This window comes from Balaenoptera physalus, assembly GCF_965194825.1.
Source record: "Balaenoptera physalus genome assembly, chromosome: 18".
In the NCBI taxonomy this organism is placed as follows: Eukaryota; Metazoa; Chordata; class Mammalia; order Artiodactyla; family Balaenopteridae; genus Balaenoptera; species Balaenoptera physalus.
Genome location: NC_138899.1, coordinates 30,835,473 through 30,853,491, shown reverse-complemented (window position 1 = coordinate 30,853,491; position 18,019 = coordinate 30,835,473). Strand labels below are relative to the sequence as shown.

At 40.9% G+C, this 18,019-nt stretch overlaps 1 protein-coding gene across 6 annotated transcripts in view; it reads right to left on the bottom strand.

The window, feature by feature from the left end:
- Nucleotides 1-18,019, bottom strand: part of TBC1D4 (TBC1 domain family member 4) — a 260,140-nt gene that overhangs the window by 70,293 nt on the left and 171,828 nt on the right. For 5 of the 6 annotated variants that reach the window (XM_082434780.1, XM_082434776.1, XM_082434778.1 and 2 more), the window contains 4 exons: nucleotides 16,293-16,880; nucleotides 14,490-14,579; nucleotides 10,526-10,630; nucleotides 2,715-2,847 (listed from right to left, as the gene is read on the bottom strand). In XM_082434780.1, coding sequence (XP_082290906.1) covers nucleotides 2,715-2,847; nucleotides 10,526-10,630; nucleotides 14,490-14,579; nucleotides 16,293-16,835 — 871 coding nt within the window. In that variant the 5' untranslated portion in view covers nucleotides 16,836-16,880. The remainder of the gene's footprint in view (nucleotides 1-2,714; nucleotides 2,848-10,525; nucleotides 10,631-14,489; nucleotides 14,580-16,292; nucleotides 16,881-18,019) is intronic. The other variant, XM_082434777.1, reaches the window with a different exon arrangement.

Below are 18,019 nucleotides of genomic sequence, written 5' to 3'. Positions count from 1 at the left end.
CTGAGTAAGTGATATGAAATACGAATATCTAGATACTTCTAAATATCTCTAAATATCTTTCTCACTTTCTATTCCTATGAATTTGTGTTGAGTCTGAACGTGGTCCTTTTTCCAGCTTTATACTTCGTACTTAAGCCTAACACAAGTTTAGAATTCACACTGTTATCTTACCCAGATGAAAACAACTCTTTGGGAAACACTGATGCCAAGGCTTCAAGAGAGCTTGGTCCTGAAAATCCTGGCTTTCTGGATATTCTTTCAGAGAGAAGCATCAAGTTGCTTTGGAAACAGATTGAACATGTTCAAATCCTGATTCTGCCCCTCCTAAGCGATAAGGATGTGGCAGTTATTACCCACTATGTGTCTCGGCGCCTGTTTCCTCATCAGTAAAATGAGGTTCAAAACACTACCCAACTTGTGGGATTTCAGCATGGATTAAGTGGGCTAATATATGGAAAACACAACAGTGCCGGGACACAGTAAGTCTTAGGGGAGTATCTGCATTATTGCTATTCCTTTCATTCTTACTATCAGAGCACTGCCCTATCTTATGGCTCTCTTTGCCCGATGTCAAAGGCAAGGGTAAAACAATCATATCAGAAGTGTTATCTGAGGCCTTAGGAAAAGAAGCCCGTGTGAATCTTTTCCAGTTCACATGAACTCTTCATTTGCTCCCTTCAGATACATGCATACCTTGAAGCTAGGGAACCTTAAGTTTCACTCCCTTCATGATCTTGGAAGAGACCCTACTGCTTCTGGATGTATAATATGTATTCTCTTTCTTTTTTTTTTCAATTAACTAATTTTATTTATTTATTTTTGGCTGCACTGGGTCTTCGTTGCTGCACGGGCTTTCTCTAGTTGCAGAGAGCATGGGCTACTCTTCGTTGCGGTGCGCGGGCCTCTCATTGCGGTGGCTTCTCTTGTTGCAGAGCACGGGTTCTAGGCACGCGGGCTTCAGTAGTTGTGGTACGTGGGCTCAGTAGTTGTGGCACGTGGGCTCTAGAGCGCAGGCTCAGTAGTTGTGGCGCACGGGCTTAGTTGCTCCATGGCACGTGGAATCTTCCTGGACCAGGGCTCAAACCCGTGTCCCCTGCACTGGCAGGAGGATTCTTAAGCACTACGCCACCAGGGAAGCCCCTGCATTCACTTTCTTTACAAAGGTCTCTAAAACTATAAATTTTTTTTCAGAGGAGTGTTTTTAATATGATTTGTGTAATTTCCTACTGGTGGTTTTATCTTTTTCTGACAGATAATAACAGTCTTTACAAATTCTGAACAGCAATCTGCTCTCTCCTCATTTGTTACTAATCATTTAACTTCCAAGTAACCAGTTGTTGTTATGTAAAAATATTAAGATTTTATGAAGTCAAATCTGTCAATGTCTTCTTTTGGTAGTTCCTGCATTTCTGTGCCTTAATAAAGGCTTTCTTGTTTAGGGACAAAATAACATTTTTATTTTCTTTGAATGATTTTAGCATTTTGTTTGTTTGCATTGAGGACTTTGATCCACCTAGAGCGTATTTTGAGTAGGATAAGTGGAAGGAATCTTTGTCTCTTTGGATAGCAAATTGATCCAACACCATTTCCTGCATCACTCAGCCTTTCCTCCTCAGATGTATAATATTCTCTTTACCATACACCAAAAAATGTTCCATTTTTGTAAAGTTTAAGTGTATATTTGAAAATTAGGTGCATTCTGTAAAATTATAGTTATAAATTTTAAAAATTTGAATATTACATTGCAATAGTGCTTGTTCACACAGTTGAGTGGATATTCAATAAATACGGCTGTTCGTCATCAATTTTCCCATGTGCCTGTGATTCTCCTGCCTACTGAACAGATATCTCAGTTTGCACTTACAGTGGCTAGACCATCCTCTGCTTTGTTCTGGAGTCCACACTCTCCCCATCGACTCCAACACCTATCGTACTGATTGCATTTACGTGCTCACAAGCCCATCTCCCACTCTAGACTCTAAGCTTCCTGAAGGCATGGTCCACATCTCCACCATCTCCGCATCCCCAGGGCCAAGCACACTGCCTGGCACGTGCTAGATGCTTAACAAGTGTTTATCAAATTGTGTGTCTTCTCTGGCACAGTAGTTTTCAACCTTTTTTTATTAGTAAGAGACAAGGAGAAGAAAGGGAAACTGAGTCAGGGTCCCCTCTTCCTCATGCTCCTCCCCCTCCTCAAAACACATTTTTTTAAAAAAATTGCTTTATGACATCATGTCTCTTATCTGTCTGATTTTCAAACGACCCTGAAAAGCCAAGCAAGTTTCATTCTTGTTCTAAACCTTTAGGAAAAAAAGAACACATCATCGAGTGAGAAAGGAAAAAAAGAAAGACTTAAACAGTCGATATTCTGGGATGGTTTTGCCTCGCTTCATTCATTCAACAAATATTTGGTCAGTTCCCACTTTGCACATAGCAGAGTCTTAGGGACTGTGGGAAATGCAAGTTCCTCCCTTGAGTCTGCCTTCGGAAAAAAAGTAAAAAATAAAAAAGAAAGAGGAAAAAAAGCCAAGCACCTAGGAGAGACTGACAGCACAAATTTGACTGGACATGAGAAATGATTCTTGGCGCTCTTGGTTCACCTCAAAACAAAGAAGCATTCAATGACAGTAGCGACTTTCTCACTTCCCCAATGCCAAAGCAAACTTGTCTTTGCCAAGCAAACTCGTCTTTGCCAAGGCCAACTTATACTGTACCTTCAATCCTTTCACAGAGCTTATGCAAAGAGTGCATAGGGCAGGCCTCGCACAGCTTAATCTGGGTCTTGGCACTCTGCAGGGCAGCGGCTGTGCTGAAAGCCTGTTTCAGAGTCAGCATTACTTCATCAACCTACAAGAAGAAACAAAATCCAGGTCTATAAACGTTTGCTTTCATGGTAACACATTAAAAGCCCAACAGCAATGTGAGACTTTGTTGATGCTGACTAAATATTAATAATGGAATTTTGATGACCACAGAGCTGGTAGTGAGAAAATAATGTCTCAAAGTTAGACCTTCAATTAATTATACATAAAATTGAAAACTGGATGAAATAAGACCATTTTAATGTGCATAATACAATAGTACTGATCTGTTACTTGAATGCTATTTTTGAATCCCACTCAGTGCTATGCTATCACAGTTAAGTGACAGTCAATCAGGTCTTTGGTTTTTTTCTTTTTTTTTTAAATTTTATTGGATTACAGTTGATTTACAATGTTGTGTTAGTTTCAGGTATACGGCAAAGTGATTCAGTTATACATATACATATAGTCATTCTTTATCAGATTCTTTTCTCATATAGGTATCACAGAATAGAGTTCCCTGTGCTATACAGTAGGTCATTGTTGGTTATCTCAGGTCTTTGTTTAATTAAAGTAGTTTATCAGATAAAGATCTCTTTGGAAGTTTTGTCTGCAATACATAGGGAGCAACAAAATAGGTTTAACAAATCACTTGTGTTAATAGGTATCTTATTTACTTTATCCTTTTGGATCATTTTTAGTGCAATGACAAGTGAACATGTGTTTAACCAAAGTTCTAGGGGGAAATGAGCCCAATAAATAATGTTGGGGTAATTCTATGAAGGCTACCGGTCTTTTCTCTAGGGCTTCTATTTATTATCATTTGGCTTCTGATTTGTGACACTAAGAAGTTCTGCAGTCATGCTATCTAAGAGCTGGGTCTCACCACTAGGCCAGCAGCTTGACAACTGCCAGGTAGTTTCTTCCTTGCTCTTCCAGTGACTCAGTCAAGAAGTTGGAATCTAGCATTCTGGTTTCCTGGTTGCTTCTTTGAGGTCAACTAACAGCTCGTCCTCCAGGCACTGTCAAGCCGACTTCAGGCCAGGTCTCCTCCTCTGTGGCACAATCATCAGTGTAAAGTGTGGCTTTCTCACCCACTGTACAATTGAGATCAAAGTCTAAAACCTGCATGGGGAGCTATGAAGTACCAGGGCCTCATCCAAACTAGCTCTGATATTCAAAACCATTTACAATGCTTCATAAACCATGTTCTGTTTTGTTCTGTTTTTATTGCAGTAACATTGTTTTATGACGTTAAATAAATGTCATGGGTGCAACATTTAACTCAACTTCTGTACATATTACAGTCTGCTCACCACCAAAAGTCTTGTTTCCATCTGTCACCATACACCTGACCCCCTTTACCCATTTTGCTCTCCCTCCCACCCCCGTGCCCTCTGGTAACCACCCATCTGTTTTCTGCATCAATGTGTTTGTGTTTTTTATACTCTGCATATGAGTGAAATCATACTGTATTTGTCTTTCTCTGTCTAACTTATTTCAGTTAGCATAATACCCTCAAGGTCCATCCATGTTGTCATAAATGGCAAGATTCCATCTTTTTTGTGGCTGAAAAATATTCCATTGTGTGCGTATATATGTATCACATCTTCTTTATCCATTCATCTGTTGATGGGCACTTAGGCTGTTACCATATCTTGGCTATTATAAATAATGCTGCAATGAACATGGGGGTGCACATATCTTTTCAAATTAGTGTTTTTATTTTCTTTAGATAAATACCCAGAAGTGGAATTGCCGGATCACCTGGTAGTTCTCTTCTTAATTTTTTGAGGAACCTCCATACTGTTTTCCACAGTGGTGGCACCAATTTACAGTCACACCAACACAGATGGCCAACAGGCACATGAAAAGGTGCTCAAATTCACTAATTATTAGGGAAATGCAAAACCACAGGGAGATGTCACCTCACACGTGCTAGAATGGTTATTACCAAAAAGACAAGAAATAACAAGTGTTGGAGAGGATGTGGAGGAAAAAGAACGCTCACACACATAAACCATTTTTTAAAAAGACTCTTTAGGGCTTCCCTGGTGGCACAGTGGTTAAGAATCCGCCTGCCAATGCAGGGGACATGGGTTCGAGCCCTGTTCCCAGAAGATCGCACATGCCGCGGAGCAACTAAGCCCGTGCGCCACAACTACTGGGCCTGCGCTCTAGAGCCCGCAAGCCACGACTACTGAGCCCGTGTGCTACAACTACTGAAGCCCGCACTCCTAGAGCCCGTGCTCCGCAACAAGAGAAGCCACCGCAATGAGAAGCCCGCGCACCGCAACGAAGAGTAGCCCCCACTCACCGCAGCTAGAGAAAGCCTGCGCACAGCAACAAAGACCCAATGCAGCCAAAAATAAATAAATAAAATAAATAAATTTTTCAAAATTTAAAAAATAAAAAGACTCTTTATCCCCTTCCCCTACGGCCTGGTTTAAGAAAAAGCTACCATTTAAAGCATTCAATCTACTTCTGCATTTGAATGCATGAAGAACCTGGAATAAAAAGAATCTTTATTCATCTGATATTACTAAAAGGAGAGTTCAAGCACCGAGCAGCCAGTCATCATTCAGTTATGTTTTACTATATAACCAACTTTTTAAAAGGCTTATAAGTAATTTCACAGCATTCCGTGTACAAAAAATGAATTATTCGCAATCTGTTCTTTTATACCATAATTAAAAACAAAGATTTCTAATTCTTTAAAATAAAAGCACTACATGTTTTAATGCCTTTGCATTTTCATTTCATTTGCCTTGTTATGTATTCAAAAGCAATTTCAATCACTTATGCAGATGTTTATTTCTGTTTTCTTGTTTCTCATTTATTTAAGGCACTGAAGGGGTCAGTCATCTGCTTAGCTTTCATGTAGGTTTATTACTTGCTATTTGGTAATAATGTGTTGCAAAAGGTCCCCAATGGATATACTGAACTTTCATATTTTCTTATCTATTTCTATATGAAACAAGAGATCATTTCAATGGTGACTGAAATGTGGCTACCAATTTCTCCTAGTCATAAATATTACTAAAAACTTTATTCGACTTCTAAAATTTTAAATGTTTTACTTTTTTTTAATCTACCACTTTTTCCAGATGGCCTATAAATTCTCATATGGAATCAAAGCAACTAAAAGTTAAATTAGCACACTATGAATAACTTAATTGTTTTAGTTTAGATACAGCAACAACAAAAAAATCCTAGGCAGTGTTAAAAGGTTAAAAGTAAAGGAATGGTTAAAGATAAATCAATCATACAGAACCAAAAAGAAAGTATTCTTAGTGTGACCATCAGGCAAAATTAAATTTCCAGAGAAAATTATGAGATGGAACAAAGAAAGCCAATTTGTGACATTAAGGTGAAAATCCATAATGAAGATAACGCTCATAAACATTTATATACCAAACTTAGGTGTTTTATAGCGTTTTAGAATAAGAATTACAGAATGTGTAAGGATGGAGAAGGGGAAGGGTAAGCTGGGACGAAGTGAGAGAGTGGCATGGACATATATACACTACCAAATGTAAAATAGATAGCTAGTGGGAAGCAGCCACATAGCACAGGGAGATCAGCTCGGTGCTTTGTGTCCACCTAGAGGGGTGGGATAGGGAGGGCGGGAGGGAGACGCAAGAGGGAGGGGATATGGGGATATATGTATATGTATAGCTGATTCACTTTGTTATACAGCAGAAACTAACACACCATTGTAAAGTAATTATACTCCAATAAAGATGTTAAAAAAAAAAAAAAAAAGATTACCCAGTCTAATTCTCTGGAAAACTCTACACTCTTAACCCCATACAAATCCTGGGTCTCGGTACCCTGGGTTTTTGGGGTTTTTGTTTTGACTTGTTTTGTTGGTTATACTTTCCCTGGATACTGTCGTGTGCATCTGTGGATCTGTGGAGTTCTACTTTGTCTATGAATAGTAGTCACTTCCATTTTTTTTCACACCTTTTAAACCACTTTTGGAGAAAGCAGAAATTGTATGTTCCAGAAATCTCAAGGGTTGGTTAAACAAGTTTAAACCACCTGCCTTGGGATATTTTACAAAAGAGGGAAGGAAGGAAGAAGGAAGGAAGGAAGGAAGGGAGGGAGGGACAAAGGGAGGGAGGGAGGAACACTGAGCATCTAAACTTTCAGTGTAACCCTCCAGGGCCCATCAGAACTCTATTCTATACTGTTTATCAATTCATAGCAATTGCTACAAAGAAGCAACAGAAAATGCTAGTTGTATATTCTTTGTACTCAGAGAAGATAAGTCAGCATGTGTGGTTTTGCAATATTCTGTCTTTCACAACAGCCAAGCCACATCAATCATAATACTGCTTACACCTGTAATATTTGACTGTTTGTTTTACTCTAACGTCAGCTGCCTGAGCCACCCTCCTTTATACAGGAAATGTACATTTAATTTTTCCTCTATCTTGCAGTTCTGATGCCTCACCATTCATTTAAGGTGCTTACAGATAAAAGTAAACAGGATTTCAAAGATTCCATCATAGGCCCATTCTTAAGAATAATGATGCCAAGATAAGATTCTCAGGCAGCTTCAATGTAATATGAAGACATTCTCAGCCAGTCTAGTCTGTTGCCTTAGTCACAGAGCTTCTTAAGGTGGAAAAATGCAGCGTGTTCCCAGACTTTCTACTCTGACTCCGTTTCGAAAACTCATTCTACACGCATGAGGGTAAAATGAAAATACTAAAAAATACAAACAAAACAAAACTTTTAAAAGAGATTGGAAATCAGGTTTTACAGTTTTCCTCTTGGTGTCGGTTATCCAGTAATCAGAGATTAACCAGCACCTAGAAAATGACTGCCTGAAGTTCAGAGTAACACACTGCATCACTCAAAATACACTTAACAAGCAAGCCCTGCTATCCTAGAAACTACTGGTGGATACAACAACAATAAGGACGGTCCTAAACTTGTAGGATTCACAATCCAGTGGAGTAGAAAGTTATGTGAACAAATAAATAAGATAGGGCTTCCCTGGTGGCGCAGTGGTTGAGAATCTGCCTGTTAATGCAGGGGACACGGGTTCAAGCCCTGGTCTGGGAGGATCCCACATGCCACGGAGCAGCTGGGCCCGTGAGCCACAATTACTGAGCCTGCGCTCTAGAGCCTGTGCTCTACAACAAGAGAGGCCACGATAGTGAAAGGCCCGTGCACCGCGATGAAGAGTGGCCCCCGCTTGCCACAACTAGAGAAAGCCCTCGCACAGAAACGAAGACCCAACACAGCCATAAATAAATAAATTTTTTTTTAAAATAAATAAATAAATAAATAGGATAAGGGATTTGTAGGAACTGTTGGAGATCTATGAATAAGATGTGCTGAGAGCACTGACAACAAAACAACCAAAGGACTCAATTCCTGAGAAAGGGTGTTAGAAAAGGCTTCCCTAGGAGGTGATCTTTTAACAGGATCCTAAAAAATACACAGTAGCAAAGAAGGGGAAGGGGATTAAAGTCACAGCAAAGCAAAGCCAGGCCTGCTTCCCATCCAATGAAGCAGCCGGAAAGAGAATACGAAAACAGATAGAGACATACACAATCTCTTTGTATAGCAGCCAGGTGGACCCTTGAGGCTGGCCCGATCAAATTCCCCACCTGACCGTATGAAAGCAGCAAGCCCTGGCTCTGGCCTCCCCTGACTGGCAGACCCCTCACTCCATGCAGCCAACAGTGACCTCAGAACTTCAGAGGCATTTCTGTGAGCCCCGCCTCTCATGTATTTCCTTCATCTCATGTGTCCTGTGCACGAACCATCTGCTGCTTCAGTAGCAAGCCAAATAAAAGCAACATCACACCAGTCATCACAGCAGCTTCTGCAGTCTGGCCTAGAGACAGCTGAGGACACGGAATGGCACGTGTGAGGACACAGTCACGAAAGGGCAAGCTTTCTGGTGAGCGCTGAGAAGAATGAGGAAGGCCCTTCTGCCACTCGAGACAATCTAGATTTTGTCCGTTAATAAGGAGGCATAAACTAGCCGCTAGTGAGAGAATTTTGTGAGAAAAAATATATATATATAGCATAAGGTAGTAAGTGGACAGATGACAGATTAAACCAGTGGCAAGGAGACTAGTTAGGACACTAATGCAATAGTCTTAGTAAAGGAGATGAACGCCCAGACTTAATTCCAGACAGAGAGGAAAAGGAAGAGAGGTGAATATAGGGGACATTTCTACCTTTGAGTTTATAGGATTTGGTGAACAGGTGGCTCTCGATGGTGCAGAAGAATGCATTATGGTTTCTAAAGGGGAAAGTTGCGTAAATGGAACTGCCCAAACAATAAAATACGGGATATACAACAGGTTTTGCAAAGGTCGGAGAGCAAGGATCTGCAACGTGGTGGAAGAATCAGCCTTAGACAGGAGGAGGGACAGAGGCGGGAGGGAGGAGGGGAGAGCTGGGCAGGGGATGGGTGAGGAGTGGGGCAAGATCACCTGACATTCTCATTTTCTACCCAACTCTTCCTTGGGTGGCATTTTCCAGGGTTGTGTCCTTGGCTCTCTTTGGCCTTCTCTCTTTTCCTTCCCCCTGGGTGTTCATCCAGCCCCGTGCCTTCAACTATTCTTTACATGACGACTCTCCAACTTCTATCCCGAGCCCTGAACTGAACCTATAATACAGTGGTCACCTGGATATCAACATGTGGATTTTTCATTGGTATGGCTAACTACCTAGAGTGAGAACAAAACTCAAATGGATCTCTCTTGTGTAAGAAACTTAGTGATGGAGTGCTATATTCCCTAGTCAGAAAGTGTCTTTGTACCAATTCATTCCCATTTCTTCATTATTTCTTCATTATTCCTCAACTCAGTGTCCACACTGGGAATGTGGAAGGCAAGAGTTAGCAGGAAAGAAGGCAACGTGCATCCAGAAAATTAGGAGAATGCTGCCCGGCTTATTCTGTGTATGTCTAAGTGGTGTGTGTTTCCCTGGGGGAAATCATTGTGGGAGGATTTTATGTCTGAGGAAATGCTCTGCTTCAAAGAATGGTAATGTATATATCTAAAGGTTTGTGTTAAAATGGTTAGGAGAGATAACACAAGTGGAAGAATATGTAAAACATTTTAGGGGAAAACATCAACATATTTTTAGTCACTCAGATCTATTTCCAACTTTGCCTTACATATTTCTCCTTAAACCCTAACTGCTCCCATTTAAGGGTCGGGGGGGAGGGAGTAGGAGTGCTGCAAAGTGAAATTGACTTCCAAATTCCAAAGAAAGAAATTGAAGGCTAAAATGCGACCATAAAGAAAGTATTTTTAAAACGAGGACAGGGGCTGATGAAATAAAAAGGAAAAAACAAAGTCGTTCTCTACCCTGATGAAATAAGCATTATCTACTCTGAGATGTTATAGCAGTTGAGAGAATAAGAGGTCTTCCCTATCTTCTTCCATGAGCAATGGAAAGAGTAACAGCTCTCCTATTATTAGGCTTTTCCTACCTTTTAAAAACACTCCTGGTAACATTTCCGGATTTGTTAAACTCAAGAAAATCACCTAGGCTTAAAAATTACCAGGACAAGTTGTTTTTGTTTTTCTGTGGTGGTGCTGTTTCAAAGGGCAGAAACCTATTTCTAGGTGCGCTCTTCTTTTTCGACGGGTGGCCGTTCTGTGAGGCTTGGGTTCATCAGAGACGAGCCTCCCATCAGCTGGAGGTGTGGGCAGGAGTCCGTGGACAGCAGTCACCCCACTTACCAGAGATTCGCTGGCACACTGGAACACGTAACAGATATACTGGCTCAGCCCGGGCTCCGGCAACTCCCGACAGATAAAGCCAAAGTGATCAACATGCTTTATACCCTAGAGAAGGAAGAAGGGCAGTGTTTATGGGATTATGTCGTTTTAACCAACACTATAGAAATAGTTCTGTGCTTTCACACTTCCATGAATTTCTCCTTCACAGCACTGTGATAGGGGACATAATGCCAGAGCAAACTTATTCGGTGGTCTTTTGATACATAAAATAAAGGGTGAGACCAGCTCAGATTTTTTTTGTTTCTGGCAAACACTCTGTGACTCAGGGCCACAGGAGGAAAAATATGATGGCATGACCCACTGTCTCTTGTAATAAAAACCGCTACTCAGTGTTGGCAAGTAATGGAGTTTTCAATTTATTGGTCATCTTTGAACGGGCAGTCTGATGATTCACTATAAACCCTGTTCTTGTTTATATGAGGCTAAGAATCATTAAAACTGACAATGCTCTAATTAAATGGCATGCCATTCCCTAAAGCACGCATTAAAAATACTAGAATGTTTGTCTATTGATAGACATTCAAGGAGCCACAACTGTTAGAAGACGAATACATTAAAGAAATTATTGCAGACATCAACTATCCAAATTCACAAATCTGTACTTCCTGAACACAGGCTAAATAACCTCAGCTACACTTAATAAAAAATTCTGAATCATCTGAGAATTTCGATCGCCCTGAATACATACACACCAATTACTAGACAGCACCTTGTTATTTTAACAGAAAGCACAGTACTTTGAAAAGTCAGGAAGACAAAAAATTTGAAGTTGTCCTGCAATCACCTGAATCCCAGAGAAAGGAAAACAGACTTTGGATTCAGACAGATTTGTGCTTCAATCTTGGTTCAACCAATCTACCAGGTATGAGATATTGTGCTGCGTTGCTAAAAAGAATCTCTGAGGTTCCATTTCTCATCATAAAATAATATTAATGGCGCCTATTCTAAGAAAATTTTCAGATTTAGAACTAAGAAATATCTTAGCTCCTGGCATGTTTGATAAACGGTAACCACTATTCTTGTAATAATAAGCTCAACCTATCCAATGGCTACGGAAAAAGGAAATCAACTCCGATAAAAAGTAAAAAAGCCAATAAGGAGGAGTGAGGTTACAATCCATGAGGTGAAAGTAAATTCCATCTGATACAACTCATTCGTGATTAAAGAACATCTTTTACTAGCTTGGTACTAAATGGGAAAAATGCACAGGAGCTCATTAGCTCAGCAAGTTTTCGGGCAGTGGTAATTTTCCGGTAAAGAAAACCATTCCCTTATTCCTCATGCTTGCCAGGGACACAGTCCTACCGATTCTGAAGAAAGAAACATTTGTAGGTGTTCATGTGTTAAAAAGTACTCCTGTTCCCAAATGCGGCCACCCTCTATCAGTACAATTCTGTGGAAAGACATAACAGGAGTTGGGCCACTCAGTGAGGAGAGGAAAGTTAACCTGACAATTATTCTGATCAAAGGCCTTTGCACAAATTTTCCTCATATTTTTGTTTGATTCTTCTTCTGAATTCTTAGAACACAAAGCTTGCTTATAAAAAAAAGGAAAAGCAAAAATCTTGTTTGAACTGCCAGATTTATATATTTTGTTTGGCTGGTTCTTTTTTTTTTTTTTCGTGTTTTTTTTCCTTTAGATGTTCAACGAGCATTGCTAGTTTTCTTTCTGGGAGGCCGGCGGAGGGGCGAGCAGGGGAGAGGCACGGCCTTTTCAGATGACTCCTCTTGCTTTGGGGCACAGGAAGTACGCTGGTTTGTACACCACTCTCTCCCCAACACTTGGCATAAGGCCCAACACGTAGAAGCATGCATTCGACACTATGGAACACCTAAGCGTCAAGCTCTGTCTTAACACATCTTATTCTCTGATGCCCTAGAGCAGCGGTCCCCAACCTTTTCGGCACCAGGGACCAGTTTCATGGAAGACAATTTTTCCATTGACAGGGGTGGAGGGGGCAAATATGGTTCAGGCGGTAATGCGAGCGATGGGGAGCTATGGGGAGCGGCAGATGAAACTTCACTCCCTCACCCACCCTCACCTCCTGCTGTGCGGCCCGGCTCCTAACAGGCCTTGGCCCAGGGGTTGGGGACCCCTGGCCTACAGAATAAGACACCTGCCCTCACAGAGCTTATGATCACGCGGGGACCCCCAGGAAACATGTAATTACAAGAATGCTTCATAAATACGTTTTTTAGTTAAAGTGAATAATCTTTCTACCACTTTTTTTGTCCTTTAAGTAGGAATTTAGAAATTTGCAATATATTCTTCCTCTAGTCAGATGCTGCCTCTCTAAACTACTAGAGTAGAAAATTTTTATGTTCACAGCATAATTTTATGTCTCCATATAACAGAACAAATATTAAAACAAAATACTGGAAGTGAAACCACATTAGCTGAGGCTGAGGAGAGTAATTAACAAGATGTACAAAAGCTTATCATTTTCAAAGGGAAGAATGTCGGGATATCATACCTATGGCAATGCTAACTCCAAAGTTAAAACTTAAAAAAAAGTCAGTCTATTTTTCAACATTAAAATACAGGAAAGGGCCTAGGCAAGATCCAGGGCCCTGAAGGTATACCTAAGGTACACCTGCTAGGAAAGAAGTTACTGCTTCTCGATCCAGGCCCCTGAAGGTATATCTAAGGTACACCTGCTAGGAAAGGAGTTACTGCTTCTCTATTCCAGGGCCCTGAAGGTATACCTAAGGTACATCTGCTAGGAAAGAAGTTACTGCTTCTCTATTCCAGGGCCCTGAAGGTATACCTAAGGTACACCTGCTAGGAAAGAAGTTACTGCTTCTCTATTCCAGGGCCCTGAAGGTATACCTAAGGTACATCTGCTAGGAAAGAAGTTACTGCTTCTCTATTCCAGGGACCTCCCCAGAGGCATCCTTGCATTTTTTAAAAATTTATTTATTTATATTTATTTTTGGCTGTGTTGGGTCTTTGTTTCTATGCGAGGGCTTTTCTCTAGTTGCGGCAAGCGGGGGCCACTCTTCATCACGGTGCGCGGGCCTCTCACTCTCGCGGCCTCTCTTGTTGCGGAGCACAGGCTCCAGGCGCGCAGGCTCAGTAGTTGTGGCTCACAGGCTTAGTTGCTCCGTGGCACGTGGGATCTTCCCAGACCAGGGCTCTAACCCGTGTCCCCTGCATTGGCAGGCAGACTCTCAACCACTGCGCCACCAGGGAAGCCCATCCTTGCATTTTTAACTTTCCCATATTCAGCTTTAGGTACTCCCTCTACTCCAATATCTTCGGCAGTTCTTTCTAGGTTTGCCGTATATTTAGGTAGCTCTAAGAATTATATAGATATTCTGAATTATTACTATGGTACTTAGGACACTACTTTATGCCTAATATGACCTTGAACACACACAGTTGTATAGATTATTTTTAAAACTTTCAAATACGTAATATGAGAATTAAAAATAAGTAAAAGGACAAAGATATATACCAAAACCTTCTTTTCAAACTTTAGCATCTACATTTATAAACTTGAAAGTACTAGTTCTTTTTTTTTACCTACTACAGTATAAAGAGCAAACATGACTCAGTGATGCCCACAAGACCTACTGCTCAAGATTCTGAGGACACTAACTGTGAAGATATTTTCTAAAGAACTCACCACCGCAAAACTTCCTTCCATCCCTTTGATGAAGTGACACTACGAGGAGACAGGGTTGACGAAAGTGAGGACAAGATTATGATAATGAGGAACCTGGACAGGATTTTCTTATTGACAGGGACCCAAACACATGAACACTCTTAGTTTAACACAAATCTACTTAAGAAATGCTTTTAAGAATAAAATCTGAAGGGGTTTAAGCCCAGTTATTCTGTTAGTTTAGAAACAAGCTTTAATTGGTTTCTTCAAATACTATAATCTACTTCAACACATACCTGGGAACAAGAAGAGATATCTTTAAAATTCTTCTCAAGCACAAGTGATTTAGTGTCTGGACTGATAAGGTTAATCTCAAACCGTCCAACCTTAAAAATAAAAATATTCCAATTAATTAATTAATTAGTAAATATTCCAATTAATCATAAATATTCCAATTAATTAATATTCCAATTAATTTCAATTAACTTATCAAGAACCTAACATATTACTTTACAGTTAAATATTTGACTAATAATACAGATTCAAATGCTCTATCCCTGACATACATATTCACATGTGTGTCAACATCCAATCCAACCAAATCTACAACCCCAATTACCAGCTGTCTGAAAACATTTCTTCCTTTCATCTAGAAATCATGAAAATTAAGTTGGTCTTAATTTACAAGAAACCATTCTTTTTCCAAATTAGAAATTATTCTTTTCAAAAAAATGCAACCTTTCCACACTTTATGTTTTCTAAAAATACTAATTATTTAATTATAATTTATAATCATACTTTCTCACAAATGATCAACAGAAAGATATACTTGCAATTGGGCAGATAAATTTTTAAAGTTTTTAAACAAAAACAATCATTTAGAAAAAATTAACAACACGGACTCTGGCTAGCTAAGAAAAAGAACAAACCCAGTAGCCCGAACAAGAGAGGAAACTCAGTTAACATATCACCACAGGAAAGACTACAGACACTTTAATTACATGCCTAGAGTTATCAAGAACAAAACAGAGCAAAACCACCATGAACTTCTGATAAAGCAAATATTACACACTGGGACTGTTTACCGAGGTACACTGTGCAACTTCCTTCTCAGGGACTCTTTGCAATGGAATAAAAGGGCAGTTACACCTTTTTTTCAAGAAAACTCAAATCTGAGGAAAACTCAAATTAATCTTCAAAGCTGAGGATTAATTAAAGAATCTCTACAGGGCATTGTTAAGAATTAAGTTCTTGTAAGTGGAACTGGACATTTTCTATATACCCCGTACAACTTCAAAAACTACTTTTTAGAATTAAGAATCATCTTTTACACCTATAATATAGCTTGCACCAAATCATTTTAATAACTGGTCTAATAAATTATCAGGCCTATGATGTTTCTTTAACCGTCTCTTTTGTATGACAGAGTAAATTGGTGTATTCTCATGTGAAAATACACCTATGAGTCTCTGGACTTTTTTTTTTTCTCTCTAGAAAATTCTTTCTCTTTCATGAAGATGCACACGCTCCCAGATTCACATCTTCAAACCCTTCATAAGACTGACTTTCTGCCGTCATTTAAAAAAACAACATTTATTTAAGAATTAAGGGTGGGAGGGAGGGAGAGGGTGGGAGGGAGGGAGATGCAAGAGGGAAGAGATATGGGAACATATTGTATGTGTATAACTGATTCACTTTGTTATAAAGCAGAAGCTAACACACCATTGTAAGGCAATTATACTTCAATAAAGATGTTAAAAAAAAAAAAAAAAAGAATTAACCTAAGGCAAATGCTGGTGATGTTAAGAGTGATCTATTCTTATTTCCCCACCAACTTCCCGTGATGCTCTGCAAGTGCTTCTCTCTCTTCCTCTCCCTTCCCTGCTCCCTTTTTTCTTACATTCCCCGTCTGCCTCTCACCCCTTCACTACTTTCCTTTGTTTGCTCTCTTTCTCCACCTGCCTTATCTGCTTCCCAAGGGATATGACAGAAAGGCTGGACGCTTGCAGAGCGAGGACCAGGGAAGAGCTGGCCGCCCGGCTGCTTCCGTCTAGCAAAGAATGGGGAAACACCCCGAGAGCACGCGGCCAGGGCAGCACCTGAAACAGCATCGTTCTGTTCTTCTCCGAATCCGAGGGCTGGACGTGGCTGGGCGCGCTGGCGTGCCTCCTCCGCGGCTGCGGCTTCTGGCTGTTCTCGTGAACTTTCCTTTGCAGGACACCGGTGACGCTGCTGCACCGAGACCGGAACTCCTGCTGTTCATCAAAGCCAGAATCTTCCAAAATCCGCTCAGGGAAGCAGACTCGAGAGCTGGACGGCCCAGGCTGGCTGGGCGCCGCGGGGAAGACGGGGTGGGTGTCGGTGACGCCATCCCCTTCCTCGGACAGAACGTCGGCGGGGGAAGCGGGCGCCTGGGCCTCCGACACCGCCGGGTCCTCGCCGGCATCGGCGGCGCGCGGCTCGCCCTGGACCCGCAGGCGCTGCCGCTCGTGCAGGCTGAACTTCTCGATGCAGTCGTCGATGAGGCTGGACGGGGCCTTCTTGTGGGTCACGGTCACCTTGCCACAGTACAAGACCTCGAACTTCTGCGAGTTGTAAAAGGCGTCCTCGTTGTCTTTGCTGGGTTTGGCGTCCTCCTTCATGGCAGCTTTCGATAACTGCCTTATGCTGCTGATAACATCGGGAACCTGGAAAAGAATTCAAAAATCCTCACTTTAGTTGAATATTTAGAGATCGTATATGTTTACCTAGACCTGTTATTATCACAGAATGCTCGCTCATCCTAAATGATAAAATACAGAAAGTAATAGATCCTACATAAGATAAAGCATAAACTTAAATTACACTATTGGACATAGTGATTTAAGGATAAGATTGGAATTTTATATCACTTTCATACTTTCCACTTTTAAGTGTATTCGTTTCCTGAAAACAAAACCATGAGACTATACAGGCCACAGCAACCTTTAATAAATCATCATAATATAACCTTTGAGTACTTTTAAAACGTATTATAAGGGATCAAAAGGTGAAAAATTAAATTTAAATATAAAAAAATAAAGTGTAACATGCTAAGGTACCAACCACGACTGAGATAAATAAATTATTTAATTAAATTATTATGAGCCTCAGCTGAAAGGAACCAAAGCTTCAACAATGAGGCTAAAATTAACTTTCTGGATGAATAGGTTAAAATCCAGACACCCCTCACCAGCATTAGCCATCAGGGAAAATGCAAATATAGACCACAGGAAGATACTATTTCATTATCTATTAGAATGGCTAACATCAAAAAGTCCAAGTGGGGCTTCCCTGGTGGCGCAGTGGTTAAGAATCCGCCTGCCAACGCAGGGGACACGGGTTCGAGCCCTAGTCCGGGAAGATCCCACATGCCGCAGAGCAACTAAGCCCATGCGCCACAACTACTGAGTCTGCGAGCCACGACTACGGAAGCCAGCGCACCTACAGCCCGTGCTCGGCAACAAGAGAAGCCACCGCAGTGAGAAGCCCGCACACCGCAACGAAGAGTAGCCCCCGCTCGCCGCAACTAGAGAAAGCCCACGCACAGCAACAAAGACCCAGTGCGGCCAAAAATTAATTAATTAATTAAAAAGTCCAAGTGCCCACCAGGATGTGGAGCAACAGGAGCTCTCATACACTGTGTGCATAAATGTAAAATGGCACAGCTACCTCGGGAGTTTGGTAGCTGCTTGGGAGTTAAACATAGATCTCACAACCCAGTTATTCCACTCCTAGAGATTTAGGTGAAAGCCCTGAAGTCGTATGTCCACAGAAAGGCTTGTACACAAATATTCATAGATGGCTT